General features: G+C 39.9%; 1 protein-coding gene across 10 annotated transcripts in view; it reads left to right on the top strand.

Moving 5' to 3' along the window:
- The window catches only part of CTNNA2 (catenin alpha 2), a 750,149-nt gene that overhangs the window by 591,252 nt on the left and 137,385 nt on the right, over positions 1-21,512 (top strand). For 9 of the 10 annotated variants that reach the window (XM_039539873.1, XM_039539874.1, XM_039539878.1 and 6 more), the window contains 2 exons: positions 851-931; positions 16,654-16,806. In XM_039539873.1, coding sequence (XP_039395807.1) covers positions 851-931; positions 16,654-16,806 — 234 coding nt within the window. Of the gene's footprint in view, positions 1-850; positions 932-1,755; positions 1,876-16,653; positions 16,807-21,512 lie in introns of those variants that run through there. The other variant, XM_039539882.1, reaches the window with a different exon arrangement.

Raw genomic sequence — 21,512 nt, 5'->3', positions numbered from 1 at the left:
AGTTCTTTGTTATTCCTGATTAAAAAAAACCCAACCCTATCAAATGGATTTCAATGTGATAAGAAATTTAGCAACTCTTTAGAGAAGCAGCCTTCTCTTAAAAAGAAAGATAATACAGCTGACAGTCACTTAAAACTTTTTTGTACCTTGGAACCTTAAAAAGGTTTTTTTTTTGTTTGCTTGTTTTTTTACCCTAAGCTGCAGAAAACTTCCCCTTTCTCCCCCCTCCCCCTTTTAATCTTCATTGAGGATCTTTGGTCTGAGACTTCCTGCACGAGAGAGCGTTTTAAGTGGAAGTCTCCTTTATACTATATCTAATGTCTGCCAGTACAATTCTTGTTACAGTCATTTGGAACATTTTCCTTCTCTCCTCAAGCTGTTTTGCTGCTTATTATCATGTTTAACATACCCACCGCCGGGCAGGACAGAGATTAGAAACTCTTAATATTTGTTATATAGTGAGAGGTCTTGCCATTTTTGGCAGCAAGTGCTATAGTATGCGAACATAATGTATCAGTGCAAACGTTCTGAACTGTCTAGTGAATCACATTAATCTCCTTTTTTTATCCTTTTATGAATTGTTCAAAAATCTGCTATACTCAGCAGTGTCCCCTTAATAGTGTGGTTGATAATATATATTGAAAAGAAACCTTGGTTTGTGCTGTGATGGGTGCAAACAATTCAGAGATAGATTTACTGTATGTATACATAGATATTTAGGTGGGTTTTGGAAGTACTGAATGCTTCTTTTGATACATATTCAGAATTTTAAAACCTGTATATTTAGACTGTATTTTTTGCATCTTTGAACTATTTTTTCCTAACCATAAAAACATATTTTTTTTAATAGACCGGGAGGAAAGAAAAAGGGGACCCACTGAACATTGCCATTGACAAGATGACCAAAAAAACAAGGGATCTACGAAGACAGGTACTTTGTGCTCTTCATTATGCATGTTCATTTTCCAGAAAGTTATTGTTCTGCATGTTCAGACAGTCTTTGACACTAGTAGAATTAGAAAAATGCATGATCTGTTTACGATTTATTATTACATTATAATTAATGGTGGCTGCAGGTTTAATACCTGCTGAGTAACGATGGAGAAACTGAATTACCTGCTAGATGAATCACCCAGTGCTCTCTGTGTTGGGGAGGAGGGAAAAGCTTTAGTTGCCTCTGGATCCACTAAAGCCAGTTTTACAGCCAAAAGCTGGGAATTAGTGATTTGGGATGGATCACTTGATGATGACCTGTTCTGTTCATTCCTTCTGGGGCACCTGGCTCTGGCCACTGTCAGAAGACAGGATACTGGGCTAGATGGACCTTTAGTCTGACCCAGTAGGGCCGTTCTTATGTTCTTATGCAGCCACCGACATATGTGCTTATCTTTGCTCACATGAGTAGTCCTATTGAAATACACGGAATTATTAATGTGAATAACGTTAAGCACATGTGTAAGTGTTTGTAGGACTGGAGCCAAAGCCTCTAACATTTTAAAAAGGAAACCCACCTAAAATGCTTGTTTAATGGAGAAAGCATATGGATAGGGAGAAGATGGAAAAACAGTAGTGAAAAGGTGCTTATTGCTTTTTCCATATTATTTTTTCCTTATTCTGCTAGGCAATGTATTTTGTAACAGAAAAATATGATGAAAAACACTGAAACTGGGGATGGTAAATTGTGTGGGGGAGGAGGGAGTTGGATTTTCCCCCCTAAATTAAATTTCCTTGGTGTTTTACCAATTTCACATTAAGGACAGAAGAATCTTCCTCTTCTTTTGGGTGATGAAATCCCAGCTCTAAGTTGGTCCATGGTTGAGAGGTTGTCAGAAAGGATCGGCTGGCCAATCAGACTATTGCTGTATACGAACAGGCCAAACTATGCAAATAAGCATGAGTCTGTATTTAGGTACCTGTATAAGTAGCCTGGCTTGCAGAGGTGCTAGGCATCCACAGTTTTTATGTATGTTAGTGCTCATCACCTTGAAAATTAGGCCATTCATTTAGCTATTGCCCTTTTGACACCCAGGTTTGAAAATATTGGCCTTAATGTGCATTGCAATACTACTAATAAAAAAAAATTCAGTTTTACAATGTGTTATAGTCTCCCCCCTGCAATACGAATCATCAGCCATGCTGTAGGAAAGCGAACATTATCTCTTTTGCTAAAGTTATTGAGAGCAGAAAAATACTGCATCTCTGCAGGTCCAGCCTCCTGATTTGTGAGACCTCAAGCTGCAAGACTGTGGTTTGCACCATATGTTGTTTCCCACTCTGTTCCCACTGCTAGAGTGATGTACAAGGTCAACACACGAGTTGCTATTCTGTGTGGGGCCCCCAGCAGTCACTTGCATTGCTCATGTCTGAAATCAGGTTCCAGTCTCAGATGGGACTATGTAAAAATGGCACTTCCTTACTCAATACAACTGCTCCTGGTGTGCATTCGGCATCATCTCTACTAACTTCAATCACAGAAGTAAGTTGGAGTTAATCATGTGAACAAAGTTAAGTGTATGTCAGTTTTTGCAGAATTGGAACCAAAACCTCTAACATTCTAACTGGGTTTTATTCCTGCTAGCCCTGAAGAGTCTATTACTTATTATAGTTACTCTAGTAGCCCAAGGCCCTTCTCATTATAATCAAAGCACACATGTAGTAGGTGCTATGGAAATGAACAGGAAGACAAAGTGACAGGACTGAAGAGTGTATAATCAGAGTGGAAATTGACCACAGCTAACAGACATACACTGCATTCTATTTCTCCTTCTGCATCATCAAGAGAATGTGTGCTAATCTCCACTCAGTTGCAGCTATGCAACTCCCCTTAAGCAATGATATTACACCGGTGTCACTGAGGACAGGGTGTCTGCACATGTGGGGTTGCCCAGTGGAGTTGGCAGGATTTGTCCAATAGATTCTTTATTATGGGCAATGAGGTTCAAGAAGAAATGAACCAAGTTTGAGACTTCACGGCTGGCAGTTTGCAATCTTTTTACTTGTGAATTAATCACATTATAAGCAGACATTTTTCAGGGACAGCAAACATGGAGCCTCATCATGCCATCCGGGGACATGGTTCAATGTTCATGTCATGCTCCCCATCAGTACCTGGCCCGCGCCAGGGAAGCTAATGATCCAACCAGCGGACCAAATTTGGTGATGAATCCTGGTCCTCTGCCACCTGAGGCACATTGCACATACTCTAAGCAGAATAATACCCTTTCTACCAAGTCACTTTTTAGCGTAGGAGCCTCTTTAAGTTCTTGTCAATCAGACTCCCCAGCTCATTGTTGTTGCCCTAGAACTGAGTGATCTACAAAATGAATTTGTGGGCAAGGGAGGGATTGTCTTCCTTCTGGCAGAAAGGGCTCTCTTCCCAGGCTTCAGCAGTCAGACTGATTTCTTTTTCCCAGGTCACTCTACTCCAGATCGCGTTGAGGTTTATATTTGGTTAGATAAACGAATGCATGGGCATGCTGACATGGTTGTGGTTGGGGAATCTGGTGTCAAAAATCCATCTCACAATTTCTAGCAGTATCAGTTTTCCTCTTTTGGAGGAATAATACCTTTTATGATCATCACTTTGAATCTTCTGGGTATCTGAAAAATATTACGTAGATCTAATTTTTATATCTGTATGTCAACTGTGACTCAGAATAATATCAAACCAAGTCAGACTGAATAAGTGCTTAGAAGCGAGTGTCCCACACCAGCCTAGTGCTTCCTGCACAGGGCCGGCTCCAGACCCCAGCGCACCAAGCGCGCGCTTGGGGTGGCATTTTGCCGGCAGGGCGGCAGGCGGCTCCGGCAGACCTTCCTCAGTCATGCCTGCGGGAGGTCCACCAGAGCTGCAGGACCAGCGGACCTCCCGCAGGCATGACTGCAGAGGGTCCGCTGGTCCTGCGGCTCCGGTGGACCTCCCGCAGGCATGACTGCGGAGGGTCCGCTGGTCCCGCGGCTCAGGTGGACCTCCCGCAGGCATGCCTGCGGAAGCTCCACCGGAGCCGCGGGACCAGCGGACCCTCCACAGCGGACCGTCTGCAAGAGGTCCCTCGGAGCCGTGGGACCGGCGACTGGCAGCGCGCCCCCTGCGGCATGCCGCCGTGCTTGGGGCGGCCGGATTCCTAGAGCCGCCCCTGTTCCTGCAGCCACTTACTTTGTTTTCAGTTGTTTGGGAAAAGCAGAGAGTTCTGTGTCTGATAACAAGTTGTGCTGATTGGCAGGATTTTTTGCTTTTTTATTCACACAAGTTTGTCTAAAGGAAACAAACCAAACCCCCAAAATTGGAAACATTCTTCATAGAATGCCACAGCCGACAAGAAAGATCACAGCAGTGAGAAGCCTGCTATTGCCAGTTATTTTGTTTGTATGTTCTCTCTATTGAGAAAAAATACTAACTCTATAGCTTAAGTATTGCAACGAATCAGAAACAGCATGTACACACAATCTTTGAGACACTGTGACTCTGCAATAACATTGGAACAAAGATAAGCAGGGAACAATTTGGCTTACATGAAGGCTGAATGCACAGTGATGGCCAACATGGCTATAGATCAGTTGGAGTAGAGTTAGCAGTGTACCAGCTGTTCGGCTGTCACCACCACTGGTGTTCCACCTGTTAATTCTGCTGCCTCCTGCCATTGCTGCCACCGTCTCTGTGCCCCAGACTCTCCTCCAGTTTAGCAGCTGATCTCGTTCAGCCACTATTCACCAGTGTTTCTTTGAGTTACAGTCATTGAAATGTTTTGATCACTATACGACGGCAACCAAATCAGAGCTTTCTGTTGTGGAGAATTTAGAAGTTTGAGGGTTTTGTTCTGACTAGTCATGAAAACAGATTTCAGAATCTCAGTCTTTTGTGAAACAGAGTTTACTTTCTGTAGAGCTTTATTTCACAGGATGTTGTATAAAAGAATAGGAATCAGGATTGTAAAGTTAAAAATCCAAAAATCACTAAGATAACATTTTCATTTCAGTAAATACATTTGATGGTTCAAGTCTTTAGAATGGTAGAAAACCATGAAACACATTATATATGTATATATGTAAGTTTATATAATTCATAAATAAAACCCTCTGTATCATTGGCACACTTATCAATTGGTTTCCTATATCAACCTACTAAAAGGATCTTTGAAGAAACCTTGATTTAACTCCATCTGTAGCACTTTTTGCAGGTCTCAGAAACTGTCCAGGATTCTATGTAACTTTTTTCCCTAGTGTGGACTACAGTACGTGGAATTAGGCAACATTCTGCAGGTTATCCTTGGCCTTTCTTGTTACATCGCTTGTCTTAGCACTCAGGAGACAGCATATCATTTTATGCTCTTTATGTGGGGCAGTGCCATTGAGAGGAAGTTGCATTGCCATTGCTTATGAACTCTGGAAAAAAAATTGTGTTTTACAGCACTTTGAAAGCCATTCAAAATTCATGTATACACTAGAGTCTCTAGGAGTAAAAACATGAGCATTAGGCCAAGCTGTTGGACAAAGGTAGGGTGACCAGATGTCCCGATTTTATAGGAACAGTCCTGATATTTGAGGCTTTTTCTTATATAGGCACCTATTACCCCTCACCCCCTTGCTATCTGGGCACCCTAGACAAAGGGGACACCTAACCCCGGAAAATGTATTCTGTTGCAGTAGGCTTTATGGTATCTAAACCCATATAATGCAAATTATACCATGGATAGATGCTTACATAATATTCTTAGTCTATGGACTCAAATCTCTCTCTCTGGCTACATTGCTTCCTTCATGATAGTAGCTGAGAGCTTCACAGATATCACAATATGCAATTCAGGGGCCTCGTGAGGATTCATTAGATTGTTTATAAAATAATTCTGAAGATTGCAAAGCTGTATATAGTTGCTAAGTAATAGTAGAATATCCAGAAGAGCTTGCAGCTTTAAATTAAGTCTTAGATGAGCACTTGCTAGCAACTTATTTTGCAGAGGCAAAGTTGATGCAAAGTCATGTTACAGCCAGCTTGTAGATGAATAGATTAGCCATTTGACCCTCTCTTTCGAAGGTTGCATTGTATTACCAGAGATGAAGTTTCAGTTGTCCCCCAGAGAATTTGCAGTGTGATTGGTGACATTGCTTCATCCTGCTACACCAGAATGCTTCCTGACAAACTGTTAGCATTTCAGAAAGTGACCCCACCCTGAGTCAACTTGTATATGACTTTGAACCTAAGGCCACTTGCAGCATCAGCCTTTCCTCATTAGAATCTCATCAGTTTCCTTCTTGAGGCTTAATACATCATTGCTTCAACTGCAGTTCCTCTACTGCTCTTGGTTGTGGAAATCTGGAAGTTGTTTCTATAAAATCACTAGGTAGCACAGAGGGATACTTGCTTTTGCCAGCAGTGCATATTTATATCATGTATAATGTTTAGTACATATGTACTATTATTGTTTTTGTGTATACGTGTACTTTTATTAAATCATTTGATCTAAAGCCTGGTACAAAGATATATTTGTCTTGGATAGAAATCTAGGTACGTTGCTGAATTATGCAAAGCAGGGAATGAGCGCACAATACAATGAAGTGCTGTGCCCTTTCACCTTCCATTCAAATCACTGCCAGCACTGAAGATACAGTGAACTAGAGGCACTTTGTAGGATTGGGCTCAGAAAGGTGTAGGTTTCTGGCAAGGTGTACATTTCTGGAACCACTTTCTGTCTTCTACTATTTAATAGAACCATTAGTATATTTAGTCTATGAACAGTCCTTTAAATAAATATCTAAATATCTGATGTCAAAATTAGAGGCAATAGCTGGTTCCTAAACTTAATTTTAATTGTGGTTTGGACTTGAGCTTAAAAGGCTTATTTGAATTCCCATGTCTTTTTGTTGCCTATCTCAAAATGTATTTCTTCTAGATATTTATCACTGTGACATTGAATTTTTATGACACTCGAGAGTGCTTCAGAGGAAATGGAGAGTGTTTTAATACTGCTGATTTACTCCTTCAGGTCTGCAGTAATTTCCTTACTGCCTAATTATAAGGCTCAGTTTAATTTACTCTACACATAATGTTTACTGATGCACATATGGTGCCGTATTTCAGAAAACTATACCCATAACAGGTAGTTGTGTGTAACACTTCCATCAAATGAAGAAAAAATTGATCTGGAATTTAAATACTCATACCAGATTATTTTTGCATGGCAAAGAGTGAAGGAGCCACAGTTAATCTAGACTTTTCAGTAGGATCAGGACTGTTCTATAAACTCACAGCAGTCATTGGCTTGAAACAGTAAATGTGTATTGTGTGATGCTGTGAACATATAGGCAGGTGTTTTCAGAGTGTTATGCAAAGAATGATAGTTTTTTATATTATTCCCCCATACATTAAGTTCCATTAAAAGCTCACTGTTCACCAACCCAGCTACCTGTACTAAGTCCAGTTACCTCCTATATTTAGACTAGACGGAAGCATGCTTCTGCAGTTTCATGGAGTAGCAAATGTTGAATGTTTAATGCTATCCTTTTTAGTGTGAGAAAAAATCAACATGCAGGGGAAAGTCAATAGATAATGTTATAGTTACATCACATAGACCAAGACAAGCAGACACAAGAGATACGGACACAATTGCTAGTACCTCAGATATATCGCATCAAGTTACTGCATCTGGTACACACAACAATATGCAAGACATCTTGGGAAGGACGAGACCCAGTCTAGGCTCCTTGCCTGATACTTTTGGCCAGGGTTGTTTAAGAAATCGAGAATTTCTGTGCTTTGTGTCCCAAATGCCAATTAACAATCCCTAAGAGAATCCTGTGGGTTCCACTAATACTGCTCCCGTTGGTGGAAACTGCCTTTGAAAGAATTGGAATTGACCTTATAGGACCCAAAGAGAGAAGTGCTTCTGAACATCAGCATATACTCGTCATCATGGACTATGCCACCAGATACCTGGAAGCCATATCGCTGTGGACTACAGCTGCTAAGACGACTCCACTTTGCCATTAAAACAGATTTCTAGGACAAGATGGCTTTTTTCTGCACTGCTAGGCCTATTTTAATTTAAGACCATGCCATTTGGAATACAGGGCGGTGGCCACTTTTCACTGTTGGATGGACCAATTACTCCAACAGCATAGTCAATATGCAGTAGCATACTTGGATGACAGAGTTATCTATATCAAGGATTGGGACTCCCATCCCTGAGAAAAGCTGGGTTAACAGCAAACCCTGCTAAATGCGCAATAGGAAAGGAAGAAGCTCATTACTTGGGACCCAGAGCTGGTAGAGGACAAGTCCACCCATTGGTGGATAAAGTTCATGCCTCACAGGCATACAAGACACCATGACCAAAAGGCGAGTGCATGCCTTCCTAAGCTAACCTGGGCATTACCACTGATTTAATCCCTGTTTTGCCAGCCCCATTAACTGACCTAACTAGTGATTCCTCCCCAAGACCGGCGCTGTGGACACCCACCTGCAGAAGTGCTTTTCAAAAACTCAAGGCCATAATCTGTGGACATCCAGTGCTGTATAGCCCAAACTTTGAAAAGGAGACCATACTACAAACAGATGCATTGATGGTAGGACTAGGGACAATCCTTTCTCAAGAGGTAAATGGAGAAGACCATCTGATAGTATATATCAGCTGGAAATGTCCCCTGCAAGAACCTATACTCAGTGATAGAAAGAATGCTTGGCTACCAAATGGGCAATAGAGAGCCTGTGGTACTATCTCCTAGGCTCATGCTCCCTTGGGTTGGCTAAATGTTGTAAAATCAGAGGATCATGAGATGGTACCTGTCATTACAACCATATGCCTTTTGGATAGAGTACCAAACAGGAAGTTTGCATAGCAATACCATTTTTCAGTCCAGGGACCTGGCCTATGCCAGCCAAGGCTGGGCTTTGGCCTTGCAGGGGAGGATATTAACAGGGTCAACAACCCCCAGACTGCACATAGACTGGGTTGGAGTAGGAGCAGAGTCTCTCCGCCTTACAAACAAGCAGCTTGACCATAACTCATGCAACTGCCACAGCTGCCGATCATTGAGGCAGGCACCCACAGCAGCAACCAATAGAGGAAACAAAGTCTGCCTTAAAGGGGAGAGTATAGAGAAGGAAAGGGAAGCAGAAAGGTCTGGGGAAACAAAGGGGTGACAGCCTCACATCAGGCTCCCTTTGAGAAAACAGCTAGATGATGGAAGGAAACTTCAAGCCCCAAAAGTAAAGGGCTGACAGACATAATTGGAGATGAGGGTCTGAGCACTGACCTGACTGAGAGCAAACTAAGGAGGGTCAGTCAAAAGAAACTGAAACCCCTCAAGAAAACACACTATGAGATGGCGATATTGGAGCATACCTTAACAGAGGGTATTTCATGGACCATGCTCTTACCTTTTGTGATCGATGTTCCTTTCCCTTTCATGAGCAAGTAACTTCCTCACAGCAATGTGCAGAAGTTGCTGACAGGAAAAGTGATAGAAAAGTACTTGTATTTTTAGCTTATGTTGATGTACTTTATCAGTGGGAAACAAGAAGGAATCTTAGCACCAGGTGACCAGTCAGCTGTCCACAAACCACCCTGCAAGTGATCTGGTCAGTGGCCCAAAATTTTAGGAATCACCGATCTACAGCACTCCCTTATGTTTGCATATACTTACTATGGGAAATACCACAGTGATCCAAATACTAGGGTGTGTAACCACAGACTGTTTAGCCACTTAAGACAATTAGCCAGTTTTAATATTGGCCCCTAATTTTCATATCCTTTGTGACTATTACAGTTATAAAATATATATAGCCTTGCAGTGCAGTATACTCGATCCATATATGTTGCATCATTTTGCCATTGGAATTACAGCATTTCATGACTAGTAGCTGTCAGTGAAATGGAATGATTACCCCCTGAACTTCATATCCTTCCTCCATTACCGTTCTCTTTGACTCACCTTTCTCCTGCTCCAGTGACAGCTGTTCTGTCTCTGTCACTCAGGCTTGCATTTGCACTGTCATTTTTTGACACTTTATTGCCCCTGCATGCCCCCCCCAAGCCTTTAGTAAAAATCTGATCACTTCTTCCTCTGTGGCATCTTTAAGTCCCTCCTTTCCGCACTGTCTCTACTTCTAAAACTCTGGCTCATGCCTTAGTCATTATTTGTTACCTTGACTGCTGTAACTTGCTCCTTTCTGGCCTCCCATCTTTGTACCTCTCCCTCTCCGTAACACCCCAAGTGCAAACATTAAAAAATCATCCTTCATCACTTGGACCCTGTCACTCCTCTTCACAAAGTACACCAAACTCTGTGACCTTCTTCAGCAATTTCAAACTCCCAGTCTTCTGTTCAAAACATTGGTCAATTTTGCCTACATTTTAGCTCTACTTTTTTTCCCCACCATCTCCCCTGTACTCAGCCCAGGGCAGGATTTACACCTCGCGCGCCCCTAGGCACAGCATCTTCAGCCCACCCCCCTTCCCGCCTACAGCTGACCCTTGGGTTGCATACAGTTTAGAGAGATAAGGCACCAATAGAACATCAGTTCCCCTAGGCACATGCCTATTGTGCCTAATTGGAAATCCGGCCCTGTACTCAGCACACTGCCTATTCCCTTCTTCTTGCTGCCCTCTTTGTTCCCTTATTATTGTCATTTATTATTATTTGTACTGTGATAGTGCCTAGGGACTCTATACAGAGTTGGGGCCACAATGTTCTATCCACTCTATAGACCTATAACGGGAGTCTGTTTCTGCCCCGAAGAGCTTATAATACTTGCTCCTCTGCCTTTTTCACATTTTCAAAAGCACCTAAGAAACTTAGGTTTCTTGGTCCCTAGGACTTAGGCCCCTAAGGCCCAGATCCTCAAAGGTATTTGGGTGTCTAACTCCCATTACAATCAGTGGGAGTTAGGCACTTACATATCTATGAGGATCTGGACCTTAAGTGCCTTAGGCACTTTTTAAAAATGAGACTTGGTCTCCAAAGTCAGGCGTTGCAATGCTGAGTGGAGCAATGCCTAAATATCTTTAAAGATCAGGGCCTTGTGCTCTTAAGTTACTTAAGATGTTTTTGGAATTTGTACCCTTAGTAGTCTTACTGCTGGAGAAGACTTCCTCTTCCTGTCCTCCTTCAAATTGTTATGGGGGAAAAAATCACTATTTGCAGTTGCTTTCCATCAGTAATATCAGCCCCAGACTTTTCCCTTGTCATCACTAATCATTTTTAGGGAAGAGAAAAGGTCCCACACTCAAACACACAATTAAATGAATTATCAGATTTATTTGTAGTAACATTCTTCTGGGAACTCTTTCCCTTGATGCTCAAATCCTCAAGTGCATCTCTTATGGTCGATCTTGGAAATCTGCAGTGAAAGTCTAAGAGCAGAGGCCAGGCTTTAAACGTTGAACCTTCATCCCACTTAAGCTACTGTGGGCACAAGATGAATGCATTGACAACTGAGTTCACAAAATAACTATTCTGAAGATAGTGTAATTACCCAACATTTTGTCAGGAACTATCGTGTGTGGGGTCAGCTGCTCTCAGGGTCTTTTGTTTGTATGTTTTCTAATGCTCTCCTAGTCTTCGGGGTAAAAAAAAATCTGAATGACAGCTATACTGAGTTTTAATACGTGGGTAGTGGATGAGAGCTCTGCAGGAGCATATGAAAATCTGCATTACCACTCAAGTTACTGGAATGGTCACTAGAAAAGAAAGGAATCCTGCCATGGATCTATGCTGCAGGTCATCTTGGAGCTTCAGCAGGGGTGAAAGTAATACAAAATTCTTGCCTGTATGGGGCCCCCGGAAGGGGTAGGGCCTCAGGTGGAAGTGGTGGGGCCTTGGGCGGAAGGGCTGGGGTTCAGTCTTCCCCAGCGAGCCCATTCGCGCTGCCTGGCCTGCGCCACCTGGGTCTCTGGCAGTGATTTAAAAGGTGGCAAAAGGGACAGCGACATTAAAGTGGTGCCGCCACAAAGGACACTCTTTAAAGTGCTGCCGTGGCAGCGCTTTAACGTTGCTGCGTACGGGCTGCTACCGGCTTCTTACCGGTATGCTGTACCGGCCCGGCCCACTTTAACCCCAGAGCTTCAGAAAACTGAGCCAGCAAAGAAAGATGAGAGAGCACTAGGGCAGACCTGCGGTTCATATTTCACACACTCCTCTTCTGTGACCATAGTTCAAAATTTCTAATGCAAATTATTAAATTCCTGATATGAAATATTACAGGAGCTTCTGATGGTCCCTGTATTGTACGTGAAAACTCAGTTCCTCATAACATTTCTGGAGACTTCATTCACTAGAACTGCAGTTGAAATATTTGTTTCTGTCTGTGCCAATTAATCTATACCTGATTGCTGCTGCAGAACACGAACAAGCCATGTGGTTGGAGCTGGGTTCAGTATATATTGTGGGGTTAAGTAGAAAGTGGTGAATTCAGTGCTATTGGCTGTGTGATATACTTATGAACAAAGGGTTAGTAAACTTTTTTTTACAGACAGCTTTATACTGCCAGTCTTTATAAAATTTAACAATCTGTTAGAGCCATTAATCTCCTGCTGTGGCATTACCTTCTAGTGTCAGGATTAGACATTTAATTCTCTATATGACTGTAAGCAGCACAGAGACATTTGGTTCTAAAATTGTTATACAGCAATGAAAAGCATCATTCTGGAATGTGCAATTAGAGCTGTGAATCAACAATGATAAAGTAGACCTCACTAGTGATTAGAATGGGAGAACCCTCAGCTATGAACAACAGTAACTTACCCTGTGCACCATAAACTGACTTCATTGATTGTATTAGGTGGGGAATAAAATGTGCCTTGTGGTAGACTGTTCATGATTTAAAAAGAATATTTGCATGCTTTGTTTACACGTCACATCTCTGTGCTTGGCTGACACATCAACTTTTTTGGATTTAATTTGATTAACTTTGCATTTAACATACTCAATTTAATAACAATGATTTTCATTGAGATGCCACCCTCTATTAGTAAGTAGAACTTTACCCTGTAATTAATAGAAACCACGCTCATTTTGAAGCCACCCTTGATTTTAAACTACAAGGAGGGAGAATTTAATATAAGCCATAGCTTCTAAACGGCAATATACAGTACAGTGTTTGCATCTGCATCAGGAAAGCTCTTATGGAATTGTAGAAGCAAGTAGCTCATCTGTAGATGATCACAAGATCAGATGAGCTGTCCATCTTTTGTAGTAATTTCCTATAGATTAATCTCTCCTTATGCTATCACTGTTTATATGCCCATTTAAATACAAGTCTTTTGCATTTCCCTTTGAAAGAATGGCATCCAGGCAAAACTTTAAATACTCTTAATTCATGAACCATCACTTTGGCTGGACTTTCCTGCAAGACCTAGAGGAAGATACAAGATTAGCTTTTCCAGCAGTTATTTACATTGATAAATAGCCCTATTTGGATCCAATAGACTGGTAGTGCTGAGCTAATACCTTTAAATGTCTTGTCTTGTGCCATTAATATTACCTTGTCATGCACCTGTTTAAGCTGTTGGAAGAATGCCTTATGTTCATACTCTGTCACATTTAACAAATGATTTTGTCGAGTCATTCCTTATAGCCTGTGCTGATGGATAGTTAAACTTGTGGTTTCTTGAATATATAAAAACTGTTATCTGTACCTTTCAACTTCCATGCAAGGGCATCCAAAAATTCAGATAATCAATTTGTAAAGAAACTACAATGACTCTCTACATAAGGGTTCAGAAATATGCTACTGACATCTATGAATAATAGTACATAAACTAAATGAGGATTTACTAAATTGATATTTATCAAATCAGCCACGATGCAGAATGCTAACACAGTTCAGTTTCAGGACCCTAGTATCCAGCTCTAATCATAAGTTAGATGTTCATTACTCTATAAATTCTGTATAAATAAATTCTGTATTTACAGTGGTAAGGTCCAAGTTGCAGTTATCTGATGATCTCCTTTTTCATTGATATCTAATGTGTGTTTTAAGAGTAGAGATACTTGATACTTACCAATGAAAATCAATGGTGTATTTTTAGATATTCTTACAGATTTAATGTTAATGTGGTAGGAGAGCATCATGACATAGTCAGAAATATAATACTGCATTGGCCAGAGTAAAAATGGTATTGTTCATATCTTAGATTCCAAGGCCAAAAGGGACCATAGTGATCATGTAGTCTGACCTCCTGTATAACACAGGCCAGGGAACTCCCACAAATAACTCCTAGAGCAGATCTCTTAAAGGAAAAAAATATCCAATTTTGAATTTAAAATGATCAGTGATGGAGAATCTGTCATAACCCTTGGTAAATTGTTCCAATGGTTAATTACTCGCACCTTATTTCTAGCTGAATTTATTGACCTTCAGTTTCCAGCCATTGGATCATGTTATACCTTTCCTGGCTAGACTGAAGGGCCCATTATTAAGTATTTGTTCCCCATAAACCTATTTATAGATTGTAATCAAGTCACCCTAATCTTCTCTGTGTTCGACTCAAAGAGCTTATCTTAACTTAACATTATAAGGCAATGAATACCCCCATTTAAATCAATGAGAGTTAGGCAACTAGGTGCTTTTGGAAATCCCACTAGGCTCCTATCTGCTTCTTTAAGCACCTAAATACCTTTAAAAAAATCTAATAGTGACTGAAGACTTATCAGCCTCATAATGCACCTTAGGTTTTGTGATACTATGGAGTATCACCTGCCCTTTCATGTGTTATTTTATATTAAATTTTCAACGTTTTAATATTCTATTGTGTATGCATTTATTTTATTTTAATTATTTACTACTGTAGTACATAGGTGCCCCAATCAGGAATCAGAACCCCACTGTGCTAGGCACTGTACAAGCACAGAACAAGTCAGTCTCTGCCCCAAAGAACTTACAATATAAATATAAGACAACAGATGGGCACAGACAGACAGGGGAGAACAAGGAAATATGAGACAGTATTGGTCCACATCATAGGCAGTGGTCATAGCTGTCAAGTTTTTATTTTGTTTATAACAGGGGTCGGCAACCTTTCAGAAGTGCTGTGCCGAGTCTTCATTTATTCACTCTAATTTAAGGTTTCGCGTGCCAGTCATACATTTTAACATTTTTAGAAGGTCTCTGTCTATAAGTCTATAATATATAAATAAACTATTGTTGTATGTAAAGTAAATAAGGTTTTAAAAATGTTTAAAAAGCTTCATTTAAAATTAAATTAAAATGCAGAGCCCCCCAGACAAGGGGACAGGATCCGGGCAGTGAGAGTGCCGCTGAAAATCAGCTTGCCATAAGTTGCCTACCCTTGGTTTATAATTATGTTGAAGCATGTTAATCAACTTGGCAGGGCAATATAATATCTTATTTTTATTCATCTATTACTAATCATGGTTGTGTTATTTTAATTGTCATCATTTTAGCAAAGGAAATATTACATTGCCTTTCAAACCATTCGGCTTTGTTAATGGCGCTTGCGTTTCCATACTAGGTAATGGATGGAGTGGTCACCAGCAATATTTTGGTTTATCTTTCTCCTTTGAAGAAAAACCGCACACAGTCAATGCAGCTGAACTCCATGGGGGTCTTGAATCCTCTTTTTATTGAAGCTAACAATATAGTAATTATCTGTGCAATTTTGAGCATTGATAGGACCTCAGCTAGTTAAAGCTTTCTTGTGTGGATTACAAAATTGAATGATTACCTTAATTGACCTTCAGTCTAGCTACAAGATGTATGACTTAAATAGACTAACGTCTGGTTGGACCTCCAGGCTAGATGGCTCCTAGCCTGGTGGCTTTGAGTTTGCAATTTTTCATTTTTGATAACAATTATACCCAAAAGCTTAAGGAAATATGCTAAAATATGCCTTCTATCCAAACTATCATAGAGCAGTGACATCTCCATGAAAAATTATTTAAGATTTCAATCACATTTTTGTGCATTTTACAGATACTAGGGAAGTCTGACATTGATTAGTACTTTGCAGAATGGCAGAGGGCAAGTTTGTGCCATCACTCTTAAAGTAGTGAGCTGTTTTTTTTTCAAACTTCTGGGTATTTTTTTTTAAAGGAAGAACAGGTGTTTAATCTTTAATGGCTTGTGTTTTTTTCATTAAGAATACATTTTCGATACACTTGTTAATCCTGCCTATGAAATGCATGGAAAAGTTTTCAGATTGTTCATACTAGAGATTTGCTAATGAAAATGAGACACCATGCATGTGCTAAGTATAATACTGAGTACAGATTTTACATGAGGTCTGGAAACACACTGGCCAATATTTTAAAAATGACAGTTAGGCTCCTAAATCTACGTTTAGGCTCCTAAATGACCTGACCTGACATTTAAAAGTGTTGGGCACCTACCAGCTGCTATAGACTTGCAATCACCTATGTGTGTAATGCTTGTCCAGCTTGGTAGTCCCATGAAAGTCATTTGAATTGCTTGAGTGAGTAAGGATTGCAGGACCAAGCCTTTAGTTATGGATATTTAAGTGCTACCAAAAACTCCTACAAATAAAAAAAAATGCTACAAATCCATAAATATTATAAAAAAAAGTTGTACAACATTGAGATATGACAAATGTACTCAGCTATAACTCACTGATCAATATGCTGGAAATGTGTATTGATAACTCTTCATTTTACTTACTGCTCCACTTTCTTTTAACACAGCTACGGAAGGCAGTGATGGATCATATATCTGACTCATTCCTGGAGACCAATGTTCCATTACTTGTTCTTATTGAGGCTGCAAAGAGTGGTAACGAGAAAGAAGTGAAGGAATATGCTCAAGTTTTCCGTGAACATGCCAACAAGTTAGTTGAGGTAAGTTATGCTGTTGACGGCATTAGAGTGCATTGTCTTGTGAGGGTCAAGGAAAATGATAAATTAGCTGAAATGTTGCAGGCTTTTCCTGTAGGATTTAAGCAATTTGAGGTTTACTTGTGATGGTTATTTAGAAATCTACTGATTTGTAAAAATGACAGGCAGGGACAGACCTGTGCTTTACTGTAAGATTAAACCAGCTGAACATGTGTTATGAAGAATTTCCTGTGTCTTGTCAATAGTAACTTGAGTAACAGCAAGCAGATTTCAGTTAAACTTCACCAGCAGTGCAGTATAGTAGGCTGTCTTTTATACCAGGCAGGAAGCCAAATAGATGCTTCAGTGTGTTGTATCTGACTCTGATTGCTTAGAGAGCACACTAGATTATTATTAGACTGTCTAGCTAAAATAGTGAAAGCATCATAAAATAGTCTAAAACTGTCCATCTCCCCCACCCTGTGTGTGTGTATTATATATTATATAGTGTGTATGAAAGTATATTGTTTTGTATTAGTACACACACACACAAATTGGGTTTCTCTATGTTACTCTTCTCTCTGTACAGACACTTTGCAATTTTAGCAAACTAACTGGTTTCAAGGATAGTACTGAAATTATTTTGTTCCTGAAACTGCCTCTTTCACGTTATAATTCAAACAAAACATAATGGTCAGGAACATGGATGCCTATTGAACAACTTTTAACTAGTCAAACATGTTTGTTTAGCCAAGTTTGCTCTCCATGACAGATTAAGAACTATTACAAAATTTCATTTCTTGAAAATACAAACACTGTTTAGTGGTTTTAGTGTTTGATATTATATGGGATTATTAACTCCTCTTTACTAGCCCTGTTTTGAAGACTGTGCAACTGATAGTAACATATTTTATAACAATTCATGGTACATGCATTTTAATTAAAATTAATTCTTGGATAGTGCAGGAATATTGGGTTATAATTCTGAAAGATTTTGTTTCTTAAAAACTGCAGGGACAGATTCTGATCTCACTTACATTGGTTGGTTTAAATCTAAAGTTACCCATCTAACGGAGATCAGGAACTGATACTTATTGTTTAAAAATTTGGGGCTTGATTCTAGACAGTGCTGGGTGCCTACTACAATGTGCTGAGTACCAGCATCTGCAATGGGAGAAGAGGGAACTCAGCACGTTGCAGGGTTGGGTGCTTCTCATTAAGATAAACATGTATATTATTGCTATCTGGTGACTGGTGCGGTAGCAGTGAAAAAGGAAATAGCCTCTAGGTACTTTCATTTTAATTCTGCAAACATTACAACTGTGTTATGAGTCTGAATCTATGATCATATTACACCGTTCATTTTTGTACAATGCTGCTTTTGTGAACCTGGCTTACTATGTTGTATTGCACTCTTAATGACAATGGGATGAAATACCATAGTAAGTAGCAAACTGAACAGTAGCCTTATCTGTTTTAGTATTATAGCAGCCTCAATTACAATTCTGTAGACATGGGTCTAACTGCATTGTTAAAGTGTGACCGACAGACCCCAGTTGTCAGCAGGTGGGGTAGAACCTGGGACCTCTGGAGCTTAGTGCATGAGCATCTATCTATCTATCTATCTATATCCACCTGTATGTTTTAAAATTTCATGCTTTTGTAACCAACATATCTCCTGGGTGTGCTGTTCTGTCTCATCTAGTGGCAGTGAGGGGGGAGACGAGAGAGAGAGAGGGACAGAACACCACACCCAGGAGATCTGTGGGTTACAAAAGCATGAAACTTTAAAACAGACAGGTGGATTTTTAAGAGATGGAAACTGAAAGTGAAAAAAAATAGCAGTTAAAGGCCAATGTTTTCAAAAAGAAGCTGCTCAAGTTGGGTGCCTAAATATGGGTTTGAGAGCCTAATGTGTCACTTAAATTTGGGAGGTAACTTTAGACACGCATTTTTCAAAAGAAATCTGAGCCTGTATTTTAGTGTACTCTTCTACACTCCAGTAACTCAGAAAAGGATTTCTTCATGCCCGCACTACCCATTTTTCTAGACTATTGGGGCAGATCAATAGAGTTGTGACACTTTTTTTACACCAGATGAGGATCTGCTCCTTCGCTTTTAGACAGTGCTTGAGTCTGAAATTTCCACCTGATTTTCCGCTCTGCAGGGTAAAAAAAACCCAACAAACAAGTTCATATTATAGATACTTCCTTCTTGAAGGGTAGGTAGAATTCTGAACTACAGGTGTGTAGAGTCATAGGAAAATATGCTCCAAGAGAACATGTCAATTTGAAATCATGGTTTACTGCCCATATACAGTAGTATATTCAGCTAAAATGTTCTCATCATTTTTATTTAGAGATGCGTAAGGCATGTCATAGCAGCCAAGCTTCTGTGGTTGCTTGTGTCACTTATTTTGCAAATAAAAAATAGATTACAGTGCTTCCCATCACACTTACAAAATGTGATTTAAAGATGATATTTTCATGATTAAGGAGCTAAAGATTCTCTCACAGGCAGAGGGCCAATGTCACCATTGGTGTAGCTAGGCACAGCTCCAGTGAAGTCACTGGAGTTCTGCCTACTTATGTCAGAGAGGAAGTTGGTATCAGGAATCCACACACAGTAGCATCACTACAGTCTCAGCCTGTGACTCTGGAGCCTGATTCTTCATTCCTTACACATCCTATTGAATTTAATGGGTGTATTGGGTACTTGCAGGATCAGAACAATATGTACTTGTGTAAGTGTGACATTTTGGTAGATGTTTGGCCAGCCAAAGGGGAGGGATAATTTACTTCATGTGTATTCCAGTACTTTTCTAAGATATATGTTGCAAGAACTGGACGTCTATAAATTACCTTTCTTCAAAGATCTTCTGCAACATACACTATAAAATCCTGCATTAAGGCCTGTGTTGACTATTTCTGTCCCCCTCGCCCCTTTTATGGGGGAGCAGGGTCAACACTTTGCTACATTCAGGAATAGTAACCTCCAAATGGCTTCCCACTACCTTCTTTACCTGGATATGAGAGATCATCTTACTAACTATAAATAGCTTTACCTAATGAGAAATTAATATTTTGCTAAATTGTGGGAGTACCAAAATCTAACATTAAATAACACTAATCAAGGGGAAATACTTGCCAAGTGTCCAAAATGTATGCCCTACTTCAACACATGTACACTTTTCTAAACTGTTTTACAGAATGTATTTTCATTTCATGGGAGTTAGGTGCCAACCTGTGTAAATACTTCTGAAAACCCCACCAGGCACTTATTTGAATCTTTAGACACCTAAACACCTTTGAAACATTGGCCCTTGGAAGATCCCATTTTCAGTGACTTAGACACTTAGGAACCTAAGTTTTATGAAAAGTCACTGGGGTGTAGACTCCTAAGTACTAAGGCTTTGTCTACACAGAATTACCCCTTTTCTGGTGCACATTGCTGCACTGTGTAGAGAAGCCCTTGGTGATTTTTTTAAATGGAACTTCAGCTCATAAGTCATTTTGGTGCTTTTGAATTTTTTTCTTCTCACGATTGAAAGCCACTAAACTCCTGAGTTCTATCCTCAGGTCAAAGTCTGACCTTGGAAAAGTCATTTAACCTCTGTGTTTAGGTTTCCTCATTTGTAGCATAAGGCTAATGATAAATAATAATACCTGCCCTCAAAAAGGTGTTTAGATGATTAATTAGCTAATATTTATTAAGTGCTTAGTTGATGCGAAGCATTATATTAATGCTAATTAATTGATGTTTTATTATTCTCTATTGAGTACTAGTTTTTCTGGTTAACTGTTAGGTTTCTGAAGTTTCAGTCATACAATGATATTTTTCATAATGCATTTCACAGTAATTTGTCCAAAGCAGGTAGATTTCCTGGGCAATCAGAACCTATAGCCAATTAATTCTCAAGAACAGAATTATCTGCAATGTGACAAGGTCACTAATACCTATGAAAATGCAAGGTTATAGGGCCACAGTCTCATTTTAGTTACACAGATGTAAAGCAGTGGACTTATTCTGGGTTTATATCTTTGTAATAAGAATCAGAATCTGTCCCACAGTGCATATGTTAATGACAGAAGTGAAGGAATGTAACACAATGTACATTCAGCAGCTCCTTTTCCAACTTAAATAATTGGAAGGTTTTACGTTACAACTAGTAAATAGCATAATTCTTTATTTCTGAATGGTATTTTTGAAAGTGAGTGTAATGCTCATGAAATGTGCAGCCCACACGTCTCTCAACCAGGACTTGGAAATACTATGAATAGAGATGGGAAAGGATAGGTCAGTATCCACGCATATTCAGTCTGGCCTCCCTGCTAGTCAATAAGATGTCAATTAGTGACAACTATTGGGTTTCTGATGTGGTCACATGTCCACTTTGAACTACAGAGAAGTCACCAATTTCATGTGATGTGGAACAGGCACTGTACAATAATATCTTTCAGGCACTACCAGTGCTGGATTTGAACCATAAACCTAGAGGTGAAAAGGCTGCTCTATAAGCAATTACAATTTTTCTTAGCTCCCAATAGAAGTAGCAAAAGAAAAACAGATACCCAATGAAATTAATAGGCAGCAGGTTCAAAACAAATATAAGGAAGTACTTCTTCACAGAGTGCATAGTCTATCTGTGGAACTCATTGCCTGGGGATATTCATAGAATCATAGAATGTCAGGGTTGGAAGGGACCTCAGGAGGTCATCTAGTCCAACCCC

Source organism: Mauremys reevesii, linkage group 5 (genome assembly GCF_016161935.1).
Source record: "Mauremys reevesii isolate NIE-2019 linkage group 5, ASM1616193v1, whole genome shotgun sequence".
Classification (NCBI taxonomy): Eukaryota; Metazoa; Chordata; order Testudines; family Geoemydidae; genus Mauremys; species Mauremys reevesii.
This window is presented reverse-complemented; position numbering and strand designations above follow the sequence as displayed.